This window comes from Suillus subalutaceus, assembly GCF_016647625.1.
Source record: "Suillus subalutaceus strain FC151 chromosome Unknown DFJ58scaffold_74, whole genome shotgun sequence".
NCBI classification, from domain to species: domain Eukaryota; kingdom Fungi; phylum Basidiomycota; class Agaricomycetes; order Boletales; family Suillaceae; genus Suillus; species Suillus subalutaceus.
The window spans coordinates 1-17045 of NW_024540323.1; the positions used below are offsets into that span (position 1 = coordinate 1).

A 17045-nucleotide genomic window follows, 5' to 3' on the forward strand; every position below is an offset into this window, starting at 1 on the left:
CATTCAAACCCCCAACATTCCTGTTCTACTCCAAATTCTCAGTGGAGCTCAAGAACCGTCTCAGCTGCTCCCAAATGGGAGTATAATCGTTCTAGAAGCTAATAAAGTGGTGGAGTTGACCATGTCAATAATAACCAGTCCAGGTGGACCCGTGCGTCTTTTCCTTTCCTTTGATCTTTGTGTGTCTGAGCTATATTGTACCAGCATCCCATACACCTTCATGGGGTAAGTTTACCTTGACTTCGATGACATGTTTGATTGGTACTGATGATGATCATTAGCACTCCTTCGATGTCGTACAGAGCGCAGGTTTCAGTACCTTCAATTATGTGAACCCAGTTCGCCGCGATGTGGTAAACGGTGGCTTCCCTGGTGAACAAATGGTGATACGATGGACGACCGATAATTCTGGTCCGTGGTTCTTGCATTGGTACGACATTATTTTTCTCCAGCCACCCAGAACGGTACTGACTCTGGACCAAAAGCCACGTCGACTGGCACCTTGATGCGTATGTTTGTTGATGTCCTCATGAAAGAAATGACTGATTCTTTGCATCCAGCGGTTTTGCCGTGGTAATGGCAGAAAGTCCCTCAGACACTGCTGCCCATGTGGACCCCGTACCACGTAGGTCATATTTGAAGACAGTACTTTCATAGCTGAACTTCTTTACAGAGGACTGGGATGAGTTGTGTCCGATCTTCTACTCTTTGACACCTTCACAGTTGGGGGCTGCGGGTAACCTTTCCCGTCAAGAAGCAGCTAGTATTACAACTCTCCTCTACCCAGCAACACCCCTCCCCTAAATATAGTAGACGACATCGTAATCATTTTCGCTTCTTGGGGGACATTATGTTTGCAGGATGAACTGCATGCAGCCAGTGTATTTTCGTATTTCAGTGTTGCTATAATTAATTTCTGCGCCTTTATAACTGGGCGCGGTCACCGGCGTTGAATATTGAATGACCCATGATTCAATTAATGTTAGAACCCTAATAGCGCCACATGTGTGTGGCGACGACTGCCCTCATGGCATTGTCCTTCTGCCTATGAAAGATAGCTACATAGGTCATCATTGGTGTACGGGGAGCGCATCGGTTCGGCCTCGTTCCACGGCCGGCAGACATGTTCCTCATGGTCATATATGGACTGAGAGGAGGTCCTAGGACACGGTTCTGCAAGTTGTAACTTCAAGGAAGTCGCTCACATATGAACTCCCTAGTCGGTATTGTCTGAGGTGGATTTGTCATGTACTTACTTGACCTGAATTATGCACATTTGATGCGAGTGAAATTTCGAATGAAATCGGAGATTCTAATATGTTATTGAATAAAGCAGTCCAGTCCTTGATGAACGGAACCAACGGTTTTAAATAAAACAAATGGTGCCAGCAATTAATATCATTTGTTTTTGTGAGCAAAGTCCACATGGAGAAACACAATCGAATGATGAATCGGATCGATAACGGGTTTTGCCGTTATTTGTGCAATGTAGTTGAGATAGCATATACCCCTAATCAGCCTGCCAGGTAGTTTGTTGGCAATACTGCGCTATATGCTGCACGGCCTGCGCCCCAGTCTTGCCAGGGTCCCTGGCAATGACCGGTGAACTCGGAGGGGTCTGTGGCAAAGCGAACAGTACGTGACTGGAATCTGGACACGAACCTTCTACCTAATAGTAGTTGGTCTACTTCACTACCGCAATCATGCGAGATTAGCAGCCGAAGCTTCTTCGCTGAAGGAAAGCTACTAGCTACTGGTTACGATGACCGATGATGAATTTTGTTGACCTTTTCAATCATATCTAATGTGTGCGCGCGTGCGTCGTGCTCCCATGATGAACGAGAGACATTATCTTATTCTCCGCCACATCAGAGCATGATTGGCTTGGAGATGAGGGAATGCTACTGGCTCGAAGCAGTTCGCACGCGGCGCCACTCCCAAATCCCACAGCCAACATCGACGCCCTAACGCCAGTAACGGCCAGTTACATGTGCACCTGTCTGTTTCATTCACAGTGCTTAAACGCACGAGGATAACGCGTAGGATGAAAAATGCGACCCCAATAAAATTTTGAGGAAACACGCATTAATAAGAAGTGTACAGCTAAGGAAATGCAACATAGGAGTGATAAGCACTACCATCTACGGAGCAAAATCTAGGAGCAACAACCTCAGTATGGAAGACTGATAGTGACCAAGACTTCTCACCTTCCTCGTCAAGCAACGATTCTTCTTCTAAACAAGCTGTCACGTAATCGGATATCACCAATCGGCGTCGTTTAGGTCTAATATTTGCCTCAGTCGTGTATGACAAGGTTGTATATGAGCACTTACCTCGAGGTACGCTGCATGAGCGTCAGTCGACGCGAGTCATCTCGCTTGTCCAAAACAATATGCGTGAGCTTTGGATCGTCGAGTGCAACTATCTTTCCACCATTCTCCAGAATGCTTCTTGAAACCTGGTCGAAGCTTAAGATATTGAGTTTGATATCAGGGAAATATTCGGCACCGCACTGAAAGGAAAGCTCACGTGGTGCAGATCTCTTGTTCATACTTGGTTTTCACCGGCATCCCGTTTCTCTGCGCATTGCTTGGCGTGTCAAGGTAAAAGCAACTACCACCGACGGTGAGAGCCGATAGCCTGGAAGACACGAGACCTACAGATGCCTGAATATTGCTGTTGTATCAGTACTCCCTCGCTTGGTGGTCTTCCCCCATTGTCGTGTTCTGATACAATTGTAGCAAGAGGACACATGAATGAAGGAACCCTTACCTGTGACTGTGAATGAAGCGTGGTATGCGACTGTCGAAATAATTAATGAATAATGGTTACGCCATCAATCAAATCACGCACGTTGTCATCAAAGGGCTTAACAGCGGGACTGCGGGGCACTTGGAACCACTCATCATCAACATCTTCCTCTTTGACATCATCGTTGTTCGAATCCGCAGTCAGACTCTTCCTCTGTTTCGCTGTCTTCTGGAACGGCAGACTTGGCGTCAACCTGAAACCAGTCCATGAGTTCAGGATCAATGTCCTTAGTTTCTTCGAGTTTCGGCTCGAAGCCTTCTGGGGTGATTGGAATTTTCAGGCTCGCGTCTTCCTCTACAGTTCCATCAGTCATTTCCTGGTCCTCGTCAGTGTCCAGCTGATGATAATCGTCGGATTCTTGACGTGCTAGGGTTGCGTGAAAGAAGTACCTAAAACAAGTGTGATCCTATGTAGAGACAAAGAATATTATGACACCTACTTCTTTTTGAGAGGGACGAGTTCTCCCCGGTGTATACAATCCGTGATCCACTGAGGCCTGATGATGTCAACACTGTCCTTGTCAATCAATAGCTTAATGTCGTAAGCTGCGAGATTGCGATCAGTACCCCGGAGTAGTTAAAAGATATGCATAGGTACTGACGCGTAGTCGTTCCTCCATAAATGACTGTAATAGGCTGTTTGGATGTAACGACCTGCACGCAGCTACCCCCATTGGCATGGATCCTGTGGCGAACTCAGATCTAGAAGATTTTCAGAGATGATCCTGTCTTACAACTTCATCAGTTCCTGACGGTCTTGGTTGCCTGTTCGTGATTTTGGGTCTGACGATACCACTTACAATCAAGGTCACCGTTAATCGAACACCAGGCAGTAAGCAAGACTCACTGAATTTCATATCCTCAAAAAGGTCTGACTCAATCTCGACTCCACGTAGATCAGGTCCTTGATATTGTGGTAGGACAGTTGCCTGAGAGATGCTCAGACAACAATAGCACGAAAGACGCTAACCACGCTTGCCTTCTTTGCCGTCATCTTTCGCTTCTTCTTGGACATGCTACAAAGAATTAACCTGAGTATTGGCGAGAAAACCAATGAACACTCACCCAGCATCACTTTCCATCTTTCTTTTACGCTCGGAACGCATGCTCTCCAGAACAGCTAAAACAGGTCAGACTTCGTACCGATGGAATACAAAGGCACGCACCTGATGCAGTCATGCAATCTGCAATGGACAGGTCGTCGCGAATCGACAGAGCTCGAGGAAACCTCATTGTAACGCCCAAATGATATTGATCTATTTCAAGTGACACATCAGCGGGACAACGCATTTCAAATCATTGCCTGATACCTGAAGTCGTGATTTCAGCTGCCTTAACCTTCAGTATGAACGAACTGACAATGATATCGTCAGCCTGTGCCAGCAGGTAAAATGTGGGTCATACTCCTCTGGTTCCAGATACAAGTCGCCTTTGTCTTCGTATGTCTTTTTTGCAGTTTGTAGAAATTCTGGCGGATGTTTTGGATCCCATACTTTCCAAGGCTTTTGTCTGAGCCAGATATAGTCTGCAAATGACAAGCCCGTGCCCACTCTGACGAAGGTACTGTACCTAGTGTCCAGGAATATTTATACATCAGACGTTGCATCCATTGCGAGACTTACTTCGGTTCTTCGTCAACTTCCGGGCGTCGGTCGTCGAGGACGGCGCAGATGAGTGTCGAGACACCTCCTGAACGTTTTCTAGTGCCGTAATTGCCGGCTACATTGAAGTTGTATGCTAAGTAAACACAGTAAATTTACAAACTCACCGACTACTAACACGTCCACGGTCTCGCCCATATTGTCCTGAAAGTACTGTGAGCATAAATGTGACAGGGTGCCTAGACCGATTTACCATATATTCCGGCTTAACCTTGATCCAATCCTTGTTTCTTCCGTTTAAGATGTACTCGGAGTCAGGATGTTTGATCACGAGGCCTTCCCCTCTTGATGCCATGACTTCGTCCATCTTCTGCCGAACATCTTTGGCGGTCTTGCCTTCGAACTCCGCGGTGAATTCAATGCGGCCTGGAATCTCTTTGATGCATGCGCGCAGGTTGCGTTTGCGGAACTTGAGCGATTTCTGGTGGAGGGACATGCCATTGAGATAGAGGAGGTCAAAAACCTTAACTAGATTGAAGTGAGCATTGCTGTAAATCTAGAACCGTCGGCGCATACAGCATGGTCTGGGATTGTGCTCCTTCTTTGATTTGTCTGAGAGGTATCATAAGCGCTTAGACAAATGAAAAAATGAAGATACCAACCAAGTGCAGCTGTCTTCAAGGTACCAAATGGCAAGTTGCGTTCAGAAACGGGGTCCCAGACTAGCATTTCTCCATCGAGAATGATACTGTAACACAACTTCAATTACGAGCGAAGGAAATATCGAAATAAACTCAACTCGTCGATCCGTTCATCGAACGCAGAGTCGATAAAAGGAGTCAAACTGCCCTGCCCGACATGCTGTCCGTACAAGTAAGTGTAATCTTTTCCTTTTCTAAATTAAGGGTCAACTCAAGTCATTAGTACATGCGAGGAGACCTACCTCGAACAGTAAAAGTATTCATTTCCGCGCTTGTGCAGCTGCATGCGCTCGCCATCAAGTTTCTCTTCGATGATGAATTTATGTCCTTGCATTTCTTTCACCGAATCCTCGATCTTATGGGTCGGTCTTTTGCACAGCATCGGCGCAAATGCACGGAACAATTGAATGGATTTATCCTATGTCACATCAACTCTGAAATCCTCAACGAATAGGAAAAGTTATACCTCAGCATTCAACCTCCTTGAAGGATCCCATAGCTCCCAAGCAACCTTCTTGAGGTCCGAACAGATGTTGAATAGATCTTGCGCATCTGGATGGAACACGCCAAAGACAGTGGTTTCCTTTACAGAAATAATCCATATCTTGGAAAGTTGATACATGATTGGAGCCATAATGGAAGAGAACAACATGCCTTTCAAAATTATGCGTACAATCCATCGCTGTTCCTCAGCAGTAGCACGATTGTAGATACGCTGAAGAATCCTGGACTGAATGTCCCTGTGCGCTGTCGTTAGCCAGAGAGCGGCATATCAAATATCATTGTGCGTACTGCTTGCCCATGTTCTTGGACAAGTCGTCCAGGATTTCGTTCAAATCATGGACTGACAGGCTTCCCTCGACGACGGAGGATCGCTTACTCACAACCTCGTACAAAACTGTAGGGAAGTCGCCAGAGCTTTTCTAAAGGAAAGCTCAACGAATGTGTTCAAGTCACGGAATACAATATACAAACATCTTTTTCGGTGGGCTTCTTCCAGTTGAGCAAGCGAATCGCATCTGGATCTCTTGTGCCGAGTGGGATCAGTTTGATGTAGGTCTTGGCGAGGTTCTTCTCCTTCAGGCCATACACAGCGCGCTCACGGTCTTTCTGCTCACATGTTCAGCTTACCCGGATTATTTGTTTAAAGTGACAGCAAACGTGCCTGTGGAAGGATCAGGCGGAGAACGGGATAAAGATCATGTCCAATTTCTTCTCTCCAATGCTGACGCCACACAAGCATCAAGACTGGTGTTGTTCGTATAGACAAAGACATACGTTGAACCAAACATCCAAAAGTCGTCGTCTTCGTTCGGGTTTTCTTTCTGTGGATAATTTCTCAAATAGCCCAGCTAGTACTGAAAAGGGAGCATTGCCATTGTTTTGCGGGGGAGGTGGGTAGGCTGTAATTTCTTCTTCATGAATCAGGTTCTGGTGAGCCCGGAGGCGATGTCGGTGCGGGTGTAGGCTGCATCATTATGTTAGAAAATCAAAAAAGACAGATGTTGTTCTTTGGTTGTAATAGTACTTGTCTAGTAGTGTCAGCCTGTCAGGGGATGGTGGAGGTTCGCAGCAGGAAAGTCAAAACGCGTGACTCAAACTGATGAGAGCGTGTTATTTGTTTCTATTTGGCTACTCTTTGCCCTCGGCTCTGAGAATCTGCGGCGCTCACTGGCAACTTCATCTGTCAGCCTCCCGATACTCTTCCTTATTAACCACTATGGACGACGACGACTATCCAAGGCTTCCGCGGCGGAATCGTAGCGAAGACGACCCAAAGATGATTGGACTATGGAAAGTTGGCAGGACTATTGGCAAGGGAAGCTCAGGTATCTATCTGGGTTGCTGCAAAACTATGCGCTTTCACTGATCCCAAATAGGCCGCGTGAGGATCGCACGACATTCAAAAACAGGACAATATGCCGCAGTAAAGATTGTGTCCAAAAATATTCTCATGAACTCTATCACCAAGCTCGTCGACTCCGCGGAGCATATGCTTCTCAGCATCGAGCGCGAAATCGTGATAATGAAGCTCATCGACCATCCAAACATAATGCGCCTCTACGACGTGTGGGAGACCTCCAGCGAGCTCTATCTTATTCTTGAGTACGTGGAGGGTGGCGAGCTCTTTGATTATTTGTGCAACAAGGGGCGGTTATCCACCTTTGAAGCATTGGGCTATTTCCAGCAAATCATCTCAGCAATCGACTATTGCCATCGACTCAACATTGCTCATCGAGATCTAAAGCCCGAGAACCTTCTCATGGACCAAAACAAGAATATCAAGGTTGCAGACTTTGGTATGGCAGCTTGGCAGGCCAGCTCCAAAAACGGATTACTCCAGACGGCATGTGGAAGCCCTCATTATGCGGCCCCGGAGGTCATCATGGGAAAGGAGTACAATGGACGCGCTTCTGATATCTGGTCTTGTGGCGTGATTCTATTTGCCTTGCTTGTGGGTCGCCTTCCGTTCGATGACGAGGACCTACCAACACTGCTGGATAAAGTCAAGTCAGGAAAGTTCGATATGCCAGCCGGCATTGATCTCTTGGCCAAGGATCTTATCACGAAGATGCTGCAGAAGGACGTTGTGACGCGTATCACGATCCCTGAGATTCTCATTCACCCGTTCTACCTTTCCCAAAAGCCAAAGTCTGTCGACGCAAGCACGCCAAGGCTCACTGATATAGCAAGACCTCTCTCTGATCTTGAAGACATTGATCAAGACATCCTCGCGAACCTCCGCACACTTTGGCACGGTACATCGGAGGAGGACATCAAATCTAGCCTCAAGAGCTCCGAGCCAAACTGGCAGAAAGGCGTTTACCGACTGCTCACCGATTATCGGGACAAACACTTGGAAAATTACGACGAGGAAGAGGAGATGGTGCACAGAAAGACACGCAAGAAGAAATCAACCACGAATGACCCTCAGGGCATGACCAGGACCACATCCCAAACACCCCACCTGGCACGCGCGCCTTCATTTCTGCCTCCTCGCGCAGGTCCTCCGACCCCGCGTAGGGCAGCTGGTCGCACGCTCCCTCTGCATAGTGACGATAGCGACTACGTACAACTAAGCGCTCCTCGTATAACTCTTTCTTCGCCGACACCTCCACGTCCAGGGGTTGATCTCCGCTCTCCTTTGTCGTCATATATCACATCTCTAACATCGCCCTTATCACCCACGCTCGGTTCTACGAATTTGCCCGCGATTGAAGTACCAGAACTCAAGGATGATAAGATGCAGCATTTCTTCCGGCAAATTGTGGAACATCTTAATGCAATGGAGGCGCGCACTGCAGGCACGCCCCGTCTTAGTCTTGGCAACACCTCAGCTCCACCCACTCCCGTTAACATGGAATTCGGCAAGCGTCAGAGGGACAATGCTGTGCAAACCAGAGACTATTCATCGCCCCAGGAGATCATATCTGACGCGGATATGAGGCGCGAACGACGAAGTCAGTTTGGAGAGGTCGACAAGGAAAATATATCTCTCGGTGTCAGTGGACCCGGAATCATCAAGAAGTCGTCTCTGCGGAGCAACGATGGCGACAGACGGCCTGCGCTCCGCGTGCAAATCCTTGAACCACCGCCGAACAAGCTACGCAAGAAGGGCGGGAGCGACACCCCAGCCGCTGTCTCACCCGCATTTTCTGACAGCTCGTTCACTCTTCCCTCGACGCCGCGGCGCCGTTGGCTTGATAGTGTTTTCAGGTTCAAGCCAGTAACGTACCAGCTTCTGTCTACGTATGACGGATTCACGTCACGCGAAGAGTGCCGTCGAATGCTGGTGAACATGGGCGTCCGCGTGGTCCTCACGCATGCGGAAAATTCAGGCGTACTCAAGTGCAGAATGGATGAGACAAAGGATCCGTTTGGACATTTGCCAGCGCTGAAGTCGGTACGGTTCCGCGTGGAAGTGCAGAGACCGACGCCTGTGCAAATCACTGCTGGATATCAGGTCGTACTATACTTGATACAGGAGAGGGGTGCGTCGTCAAGCTTCCAGGTGATTTATCAAAGGCTGAGAAGGAACTGGGAGCTGGATATTCCACGAATGTCGATGACACCAAATAGTCCACTTTTCAGCCCCACAGAAACCGAGATGGGAGGATACGAGTTTAGTGAGAGGTTGATGTACGCCGATTAGCTTGCACGATCTGTAGGACATAAAATTATTTTATGGTAGATACCGCCAACACTGGTATTCAAATTTTGTGCCTTGGCTATTAGAATGGACCATCCATCGTCATCATCGTACTTGCGAACCGCGATAGTGGTTCAATTAGGAGCGTGTCGTCACGATCAGTGACCATGGCTTCATCGATTGCTTGCGGATGAACTGAATTTTTGAGGGAATGGTGTTGCCCTTGTTTTGACACGACTGCAGACGTAGAATCTACACTGCTGATTCGGATGAAACGTAGGAGTTGGATGTAAGCAACTTCCGTCTGGTCCCATTTGCGGAATAGCTGAACGGTAGCTTCATGTGTAAGATCAGGCACATCTGCGCAATAGGATCAACAAAGGCAAGGCAGTATGATACTCAATCTTACCCATTCCTGTGCGATATTGTTCTGATTCACGGAGCTTGATTTCCTCCAGCTTCAACTCCTTGGTACTTTTCGGTCGGCCCTTGCGGCGAGCATCTCTCTCCTGCTCAAGCTCGTCATCATGGCGTGTTAACCATACATTACTAATGATGAAATGTAGATCTTCGAGGGAGAGTGTGCCTTCTGGAGGCATAGCATGGTAGAAAAATCCGTATAAATTGGCTGAGGTCCACCGCATGAGAAGATGCGTGACATCAATACAGCATGGGATACGCACCCTGGTCGGAGTGTTTCTTTGTTCGCTTTGATGCTGCGTCAGCGAGTTTTGTTTTTCGCAGCTGCACCCGGCTCAGTTGACCGGCCTTGCGGGAGTCTGGGTGAAAGACTTTTTCTTTCTTTGGCCTCGAGGTGCTTCTGGGTGTTTTTGAGGGAGCCATGGAGGCAAGTTGCTGCGATCGGACTTTCTCTGAGATAATAATATTTATTTCCTTTCCGGGATTTCTGTCCTTTCGAAGTGCTCCACCGAATTCAAGCTAGCTTGAGCCTGTAAGTCAAAATTTCTCATTTGGTCATAGCGGTAGATCTAAATGCTCTTCAAACAGGCATTGACCTCATGTCGTCTAAAGAGGCAGACAGAATTAGTGCTGCTCAGCAGACCCTTGACAGTGTGTTATCGAAGTTGCACATGCGCCGTATTGCACCCTCATAAATGCGGATTCACAGCCCTCTATGAGATCTCGCAGCTGCTTAATACACAGCTTGATAAGGAGACGCTCGCGACGTGTGTGGGTATGATCGAGAGTGGTGTCAACCCAGAAGCCCTTGCAGTATGCTGATGTCCGAGTGGTCTAATAACAAGTTTGGGACTAACAATTGCCTACGCAGACTGTCATTCAGGAGCTGCGGCGTGAAGCCGCTGCTGCACAGAACGCACACTCTGATGTGCGTTGAATTGATAGTAGTATAACATGCAAAGTTCTCATACGCTCGACGGCCGTCGGGTCCGAGTGCATGTAATGCCACGTCTTTTTTTATCGTGGTCGTTCAAGCAGAGTCCAGAGCAGTTGTGCCACATACTACACCTACTGAGCTCGCCCCTTCTAGCAGACATCAGGCTTGATATGTAACTTGACTTGTTCTGAATGTAACTATCTTGTAGACTTGTAAGAACACGTTTGAGCCAGTTTGAACTCAGTTTGATGACATGCCGTTGCTGCCGCGCCAGTTCAGTTAATCAAGAAACGGGGAGCTTTGGCAAGCGTTAAATTTATACCACCGCAAGGCAACTTCGGCCACTTTTCCTATTAGTGGCCTTCATCATCAACCTCCTCCAAGCACTGTTCACGACGACCGCGCGATCTTGCTGACACTCTTTTTCTTGACGCCCGCTTCTCCCAAGCATGCAGCCTTCACAGTTGGAGATTCAGCGCGAGGTCGAGGCTTTGCGAGACATAAAGCGGCGTTCTACAGCACAAGGCGGTCCAGGTGCTCTCATTCTTGATCCTGATCTTCCGAACCCATCGTCTCCAACTTCACCAACATCCAACTACTGGACTGCCACTGCGCCCCAGCAGTTACCAGATGGTGACTCCAGCAGCGGCTCTCACGAAAGCAGCTCTAGCTCAGAGGAGCGAAGCTCGGGCTTAGATGATCCTTTTCATCTTTTCTGGGTGCCAGCTCGTCTTCATCCCGAAATCGATCCGGGCCAGTTTAGCGCTTTTCTCAAGGAACACGCACGCACTCCACCCCCAGATGGCGCCGCTGGGCCTCTTCGATCAAATTCTTTGAGCATCCCTTCCACAGGTTTGGGACGCAAACGTTCAATGCTCAGCAGGCAGTACAAACCATCAGAGAATGACCAGGCCGAGGACGAGGATGAGAAGATTGTCCCTTCTCGCCCAAATCGCACACCTCTCGCAAATGCGCCACAGCTTACTATCAGCGACTTACAAAGACTAGAAACACTTGCAGAAGAGGCCTCAAAGAGTGACGATCCTACAAAACTTAGGAACGTGCTCAGGCGAAGTTTAAGTCTCAATGTGTCTCCTTCAGGTCAGTATGCAGAATAACTTCCGGTCGTCCCTAGCATCTGCTCAAGGTCCTTGTCTTCAGCCATGGATAGGATGGACGATATTCCTGACATGCCAGATGAGGCCGATGCACCTATCATCGTTCCTCCTCCCGGTCTAATTCTCCGTCGAGCTGCGCGCACTAAGATCCGGAAGACCACCTTGCCTGGTGATGGTGGTGGCCATCGGTTTGGGTCCGGGCGCAGGCCTCGTGCTGCCACACAGGGAGAACCACGTACCTCCAGTGATCTGTCTTCCAGTGATCACGTCTCGTCAAGTGATCATGGCGATGTCACAGAAACAGGTAGACGACCTCGTGCACTTTCTAACGAAAGCATGACAAGTGATGGCCATACTTCGCAAACTGACGTGCTCATAGATGAAACACTCATCCTCGAAGCATACCTCTGTGATGTACCTGATGGTGAAGCCCCTTCAACCTCATCGCTAAACTCCGACCCCCCATCATTATCATTTTCCCCAGCACATGACAAGCCTCCACCGACCCAAACCGAACCTAGCCTGGACGCTTCTACCAATGCGATAGTTTTGCATCACCCTCAACCCCAGAGACTTACTCTGACCACCCCTTCTGAAGAGTCGTCTCGAACGCCGTCCCCCGATGCATCTACCTTAGCATCATCTACCGAAGCTATAGCGGCATCCGGCCTTCCCCAGAAGACCCCAAGCCCTGTGCCGAAGAAGGAGAAGGACCGCAAGGGACTGTTCAAATGGGGCAGCGACAAAGGCGGGAAGAAGAACGGCAAGGATAGGGAACGCGAGAAGGAAGTGCAGCGAGTGGAAAAGGAGAAGGAAGGCGGGTTCTTCGGTTCCTTGTTCAGCAGCAAGAAAAAGGCCGACGAGCAAGCATCTCAACTGCATTCATACGGGTCTGGGCGAGAGGCTGCTACTGCTTTGCTTGGCCAGTCAAAATCCTCAAAACAGTATGTTCCCTCGCCATCGCCACAGCTGCCCGGCGGGCAGGGCACGTATGCTCGATATCCCATCCACGTGGAGCGCGCGATCTATAGACTAAGCCATATCAAGCTGGCAAATCCTCGAAGGCCGCTGTATGAGCAGGTTCTCATCAGCAATCTGATGTTCTGGTATCTCGGTGTCATCAACAAGACGCAGAACCCCGCAGCTACTCCTGTAGCACAAAATCAGCCAGCTGCTACCGCCCCAACCGCGTCCAATCCTGACCATGAACAGGTAGAGAGGGAGAGTGAACGTCGAGAAGCGGAAGAGAGGCAGAAGGTTGAGAATGAGCGGCTTGAGAGGGAGAGGGAGATTGAGCGCGAAAGAGAACTTCAACTTCAGCAGCAACCACAGAAAAAGGAATCTCAAAGGAGAGGCGCTCTTACAAAGCCCCCCAGCGGATCGCAAGGAGCTCGAAGGGTTGCTGAAATGCCAATCAAGAGTCCTCAATACGAGATGCAGCACAGAGAAATGGAACAGCAGTACAATGGATCCAGCTACGGATATGGTTCCTCATCTCCGACACCACTTGGTGGCGGTCCACAAAGGATGCAGCGACAATCAAGTCCACCAGTGCATGCACCTCAGGTTGTCCAGCCACAATCGACAAATTACATGTATCCCGGGTACTCGGGGCCTGGGGCGGCGGATCAACAACAGTTTCCACCTGACACCATGCAGCCTACTGAGTCATGGGCTTCGTCATCCACTTCTGGAGCTCCGCCCTTGTCGCGTACGCGATTGACTCCATCGCCCCCTCCTAATCATGCTCCAAGTAATACTTCTCAGCAAGCTCCTGCGCGCCGTTCGCGGTCTCCACCAGCTCAAAATCATAACAGATACTCTGCGAATGCGTCACCCGCCGCCACTAGCCGTGTCCAAGCCACACGGGCCACAACACGCTCATTATCTGCCACTGCGACTACGGGTGCCACTCCTCCGGCCCTCCCCGCTGAAGTAAAGACCAGGAAGGTGACCAGTGCTCATGCCGTTATGACAACTGCCACACAACAGAAGACCAAGAGCACATCCAGAACCTCCACTTCCGCCCCGCACAGAGCGGGGCGAGGAAGAAGACGTCCCCCTAGCAGTGTGGCAACAACAACGCCGAAAGTGATTGCTGGCTGGTTATTGTGAGTGCAGGTCTCTTTGGTCGATATATGCTCTTTCACTGACAATATTATCAAGTTTTACCAAATTCACGCTTCTGCCCCCCACTTGCTAATTGCTTTTATATCTCCCTGAGCTGATAACCTGACAATGGTCTCAGCCATCTAAGACCCATCACGTTCAGGATATTCTTGGGATAAATCATTCACCCATTGGACCATTTTACCATACAGTACTACTGCTTTATTCCCCAGCATTACGTTGTATTTGCGTCGTTCAGCAGAAGCACCGCGACATCTTCCTGCTTATACTTTCGTTGTATTCACAGTGGACTCGTAATCAAGGATCTATCAGAATTTGGACGTTAGTGGTTCTTTCTGACATCGCTTTTTTGACGCAAGGAAGCCATTCAATATCCTTCCCTGTGAGAAGGTAGGAGAAGGATCATGTTGTCACTGTGTGTAGTTGCTAGGGCAGGTGCTTGTTTATAATGTCTGTTCTCTATGACATTTTACCAAATATCTTCGACTTGCTCTCCATGGTGTCTCGTGAAACGGGCCTACCGATTGCTAAGTCTACATAGATGCTGTGACATCGGACAGTGGAGAATCCGTCATATATATCAAAAGTCGTTAATTTTCAGCATGGAGAGCTTCCCTCCGGTCTCGTGAGTTTGCTCGCGAAACTGACACACTCCTCACTAATCCCCTATCTTTAGGTTGGGGCTAGTCTTTCTGGTCTTACTGCTGCTCTGCCCCTCCTTCGGGATGGTATACCGGTGAGAATCATTGAATAAATGTGGAGTATAGACAAGGACAGAGGGGCGCGGGGGTCACGGTGCGTCAGTTTTGCGCTTTGGTTTGAATTTCCCTCGTTCATGAGTTGCAGCCTCATGCCAAGGAAGTGTACCGTTTCCTTGGGGTAAATGAGATTAACAGGGACAAGTAGTCAGTCCTCCCACTTTGAACGTATCATGTTGGAGGAAGGGAACCATTGCAGATCCCACCAATGCTTCCGTACTGTGAGGCAACACCCTCACGACCATATGTAAGATGGCTTGAATGAAAGAACAAGAAGTTGTGATTCAATGTTTATCAGATGAACTACGGTATGCTTGGTCAAGATATCATGCAGGGACATCTGCGGAAGCATCTTGCTAAATACTCTTGTTTTGTGGAGCTCAGGACCGAGCTCCGTTCTTTCCAACAGTACTCGACGCACGTTGAATCTCGGGTCGGGGAGGTTTCTGATCCTGACCACCCCGAAGAAGTGATCGATATCGACTAGCTGATTAGAGTGGATGGCGCGAGGGATGATTATACTGCTCATGGTATCGGCGGAGATATGTCTTGACGTATGTTCCTTGGGCGTTGTACAAAAGAGCCTGTTTTTAGGCGCGAGATGAATCAGGGATGCTGGTTGCTAACCTTAAGGTGGGGGGAGGGGGGAGTTGGATGAGGATGTAAGAGGATCTTTGGGACTTTTTTGACCCTGTTGACTAAGTTTGTTATTATAGGCATATGCAGGGAGTGATGGACTCAGATCTGTGAGTACTATCTGCCCGTAGTCTATTAGCACTGCTGACAGTGAAGGTCAAAAGCGGCGGCTCCGAGTCACGAAGGACTTGGGTGAGGACGGATTTGTTCTATTCGCAAGTGGCTGAGGCCTGAGGAATTAATACTGACGCAAAAAAACTTGCTACTGACCCTGACGCTCTCTTCAAATGGGCGCGAAGTGTGATAGATAGAAACGATCTGACATTCGAGAAGGTATACTGGGTGTTCGAGTTTAGATACGAGCGCTTGTTCAAAGCAAGTTTGTATGAGAACGATTGCAGTTCTTTGCAGTCATGTGGAACAAATATTCGGATGACTACTATGTAATAAGTTTGGAAACGGAAGTATAAGCTGTTCATGGTGAAATTGAGGGTCGAGCACAGGCTTACCTAGGCATTGCCCAAAAGCGGAGGAGGCCGAGGCTGGTCGAAGAGTCCAGTGTGGGGCACGCAGATGTAAAATTCTGGGGACGGTCGGCCGTAGGTAGAGCGGTCGATAATGTGGTCTCGTTGAGCTGTCAGAGCTTTTTGGGCGGTGCGAGCGTGCTGCAGAGAGCTTTGGACGACGTCTTGCCACCGTGCGGAGTGCTGTTGAGCGTTGCCGAGCGGGACTCAAAAGGACTGCAAATTTCTCACATTAGGACCGTCAAATTTCTACTCCGAACCAAGTCCGAACTGGCTCCATCATGGGCTACTTATGCGCAGCGTGAGATTCGTGCATGATGCCTTCACTCACGGTCCCAACTCCGCTCGCGGTTTTGCAGTCCTAGTGTCGGCAGCCACGATTTCATGGCAACCGTGCTCGCATCGCCCCTGCTTATCGTGCCTAATCGATAATCTGGTAGTCACTCCTGCTCGTTCTGACTACAAGTTGCAACAGACACTTCTTAGTAGATACTCAACGAATACATTTTTCGCCACCTCTTTGGACTGCAAACCTCACCCATTGGACCGCGTACGATGTACCACGGATTTCGCTAATCATATGTAATATCGTTTGCAGTCATTAGCAGTAAGCAATTCAATTTCATGATCATATTTTGCTGAGCAGGCCTTTGATCTCGCAGCATTCATAGCCCCACTGGTGGACAAGTACGTCCATGTTCTTAGGTGGCTTTGAAGAGAGTTCTGTCGGTCCTTTACAGGGAGGCAACTACAGTGTCCAAGATTCTGTATGTTCCATACATCGGTCCGTGCCCACTTTGAGGAACCTTGTGTTTATAGTTCAATCTACGATGGAATCTCGTTCTCGTGGTGAAATGACACTTTCCCCAATCCCTGCTTGAAACCCACACCAATGAATGCCTCCCGTGATCGCTGAGATGCTAAAATTTGACGACACTCCTGCTCAACAAGAATATCGAAACGACAGAGAATCTCAAAGCACGAACTAGAGCGGGGTCACGAATACTTTCAACTCAGCATCACTACAGAGGCAGCCGCATCAACCCTCAAAATGAAGATCCGTCGGGACTAGGGAAACGCACGGGTACGGGTAACACCGCGGTTCTATGCTGACGGGTTTGGAGGGTACGGGTACGGAGTAGGATAGTCGTACCCTTGAGCATACCGTGGCCATTCACCGCGGGTTGGACGGTGTTTGGGCGGGTATAATATACCAAATCGGGAACCAGGCGCGCGACAGCCATTGAACACCGTGTTTGA

The 17045-nt window shown here is 48.9% G+C and overlaps 7 protein-coding genes across 7 annotated transcripts; 5 read left to right on the forward strand and 2 right to left on the reverse strand.

Moving 5' to 3' along the window:
* Nucleotides 1-1059, forward strand: DFJ58DRAFT_451008 (Cupredoxin; the record flags this gene model as incomplete). Its single annotated transcript, XM_041380465.1, has 6 exons — nucleotides 1-151; nucleotides 205-225; nucleotides 282-430; nucleotides 486-509; nucleotides 561-625; nucleotides 674-1059. Coding segments are annotated over 6 exons (541 nt in total), but the record flags the coding sequence as incomplete, so codon positions are not given.
* A 1082-nt stretch (nucleotides 1060-2141) lies between these two features.
* On the reverse strand, nucleotides 2142-6404 carry DFJ58DRAFT_729497 (ATP dependent DNA ligase domain-containing protein; the record flags this gene model as incomplete). The annotated part of the gene is made up of 28 exons (XM_041385755.1): nucleotides 2142-2155; nucleotides 2208-2284; nucleotides 2334-2468; nucleotides 2530-2666; nucleotides 2773-2802; nucleotides 2854-2964; nucleotides 3005-3200; nucleotides 3251-3356; nucleotides 3413-3495; nucleotides 3545-3605; nucleotides 3658-3739; nucleotides 3781-3826; nucleotides 3876-3930; nucleotides 3977-4066; nucleotides 4121-4164; nucleotides 4215-4379; nucleotides 4433-4529; nucleotides 4579-4615; nucleotides 4665-4939; nucleotides 4988-5023; nucleotides 5074-5159; nucleotides 5211-5306; nucleotides 5355-5530; nucleotides 5579-5852; nucleotides 5905-6035; nucleotides 6088-6222; nucleotides 6267-6277; nucleotides 6350-6404. 28 exons carry the CDS (start codon nucleotides 6402-6404, stop codon nucleotides 2142-2144), a joined length of 2841 nt encoding a protein of 946 aa, XP_041242427.1.
* Nucleotides 6405-6758: 354 nt separating this feature from the next.
* DFJ58DRAFT_746617 (Pkinase-domain-containing protein) lies at nucleotides 6759-9265 on the forward strand (the record flags this gene model as incomplete). Its single annotated transcript, XM_041387477.1, has 2 exons — nucleotides 6759-6941; nucleotides 6993-9265. Exons 1-2 carry the CDS (start codon nucleotides 6833-6835, stop codon nucleotides 9263-9265), a joined length of 2382 nt encoding a protein of 793 aa, XP_041242428.1. The 5' UTR covers nucleotides 6759-6832.
* A 39-nt stretch (nucleotides 9266-9304) lies between these two features.
* Nucleotides 9305-10214, reverse strand: DFJ58DRAFT_451162 (uncharacterized protein). The gene is made up of 3 exons (XM_041380466.1): nucleotides 9946-10214; nucleotides 9672-9890; nucleotides 9305-9622 (listed from the first exon to the last, which is right to left on the reverse strand). The coding sequence occupies exons 1-3, from the start codon at nucleotides 10103-10105 to the stop codon at nucleotides 9345-9347; spliced, it is 657 nt and encodes a 218-aa protein (XP_041242429.1). The 5' UTR covers nucleotides 10106-10214; the 3' UTR covers nucleotides 9305-9344.
* DFJ58DRAFT_794844 (mitotic-spindle organizing gamma-tubulin ring associated-domain-containing protein) lies at nucleotides 10117-10859 on the forward strand. The gene is made up of 4 exons (XM_041390479.1): nucleotides 10117-10214; nucleotides 10271-10333; nucleotides 10392-10495; nucleotides 10554-10859. Exons 2-4 carry the CDS (start codon nucleotides 10282-10284, stop codon nucleotides 10617-10619), a joined length of 222 nt encoding a protein of 73 aa, XP_041242430.1. The 5' UTR covers nucleotides 10117-10214; nucleotides 10271-10281; the 3' UTR covers nucleotides 10620-10859.
* Nucleotides 10860-10892: 33 nt separating this feature from the next.
* Nucleotides 10893-14134, forward strand: DFJ58DRAFT_888953 (uncharacterized protein). The gene is made up of 3 exons (XM_041394709.1): nucleotides 10893-11720; nucleotides 11781-13848; nucleotides 13904-14134. Exons 1-3 carry the CDS (start codon nucleotides 11069-11071, stop codon nucleotides 13938-13940), a joined length of 2757 nt encoding a protein of 918 aa, XP_041242431.1. The 5' UTR covers nucleotides 10893-11068; the 3' UTR covers nucleotides 13941-14134.
* A 559-nt stretch (nucleotides 14135-14693) lies between these two features.
* DFJ58DRAFT_451190 (uncharacterized protein) lies at nucleotides 14694-15312 on the forward strand. The gene is made up of 2 exons (XM_041380467.1): nucleotides 14694-14872; nucleotides 14924-15312. The coding sequence occupies exons 1-2, from the start codon at nucleotides 14834-14836 to the stop codon at nucleotides 15110-15112; spliced, it is 228 nt and encodes a 75-aa protein (XP_041242432.1). The 5' UTR covers nucleotides 14694-14833; the 3' UTR covers nucleotides 15113-15312.
* The last annotated feature ends 1733 nt before the right edge of the window (nucleotides 15313-17045 follow it).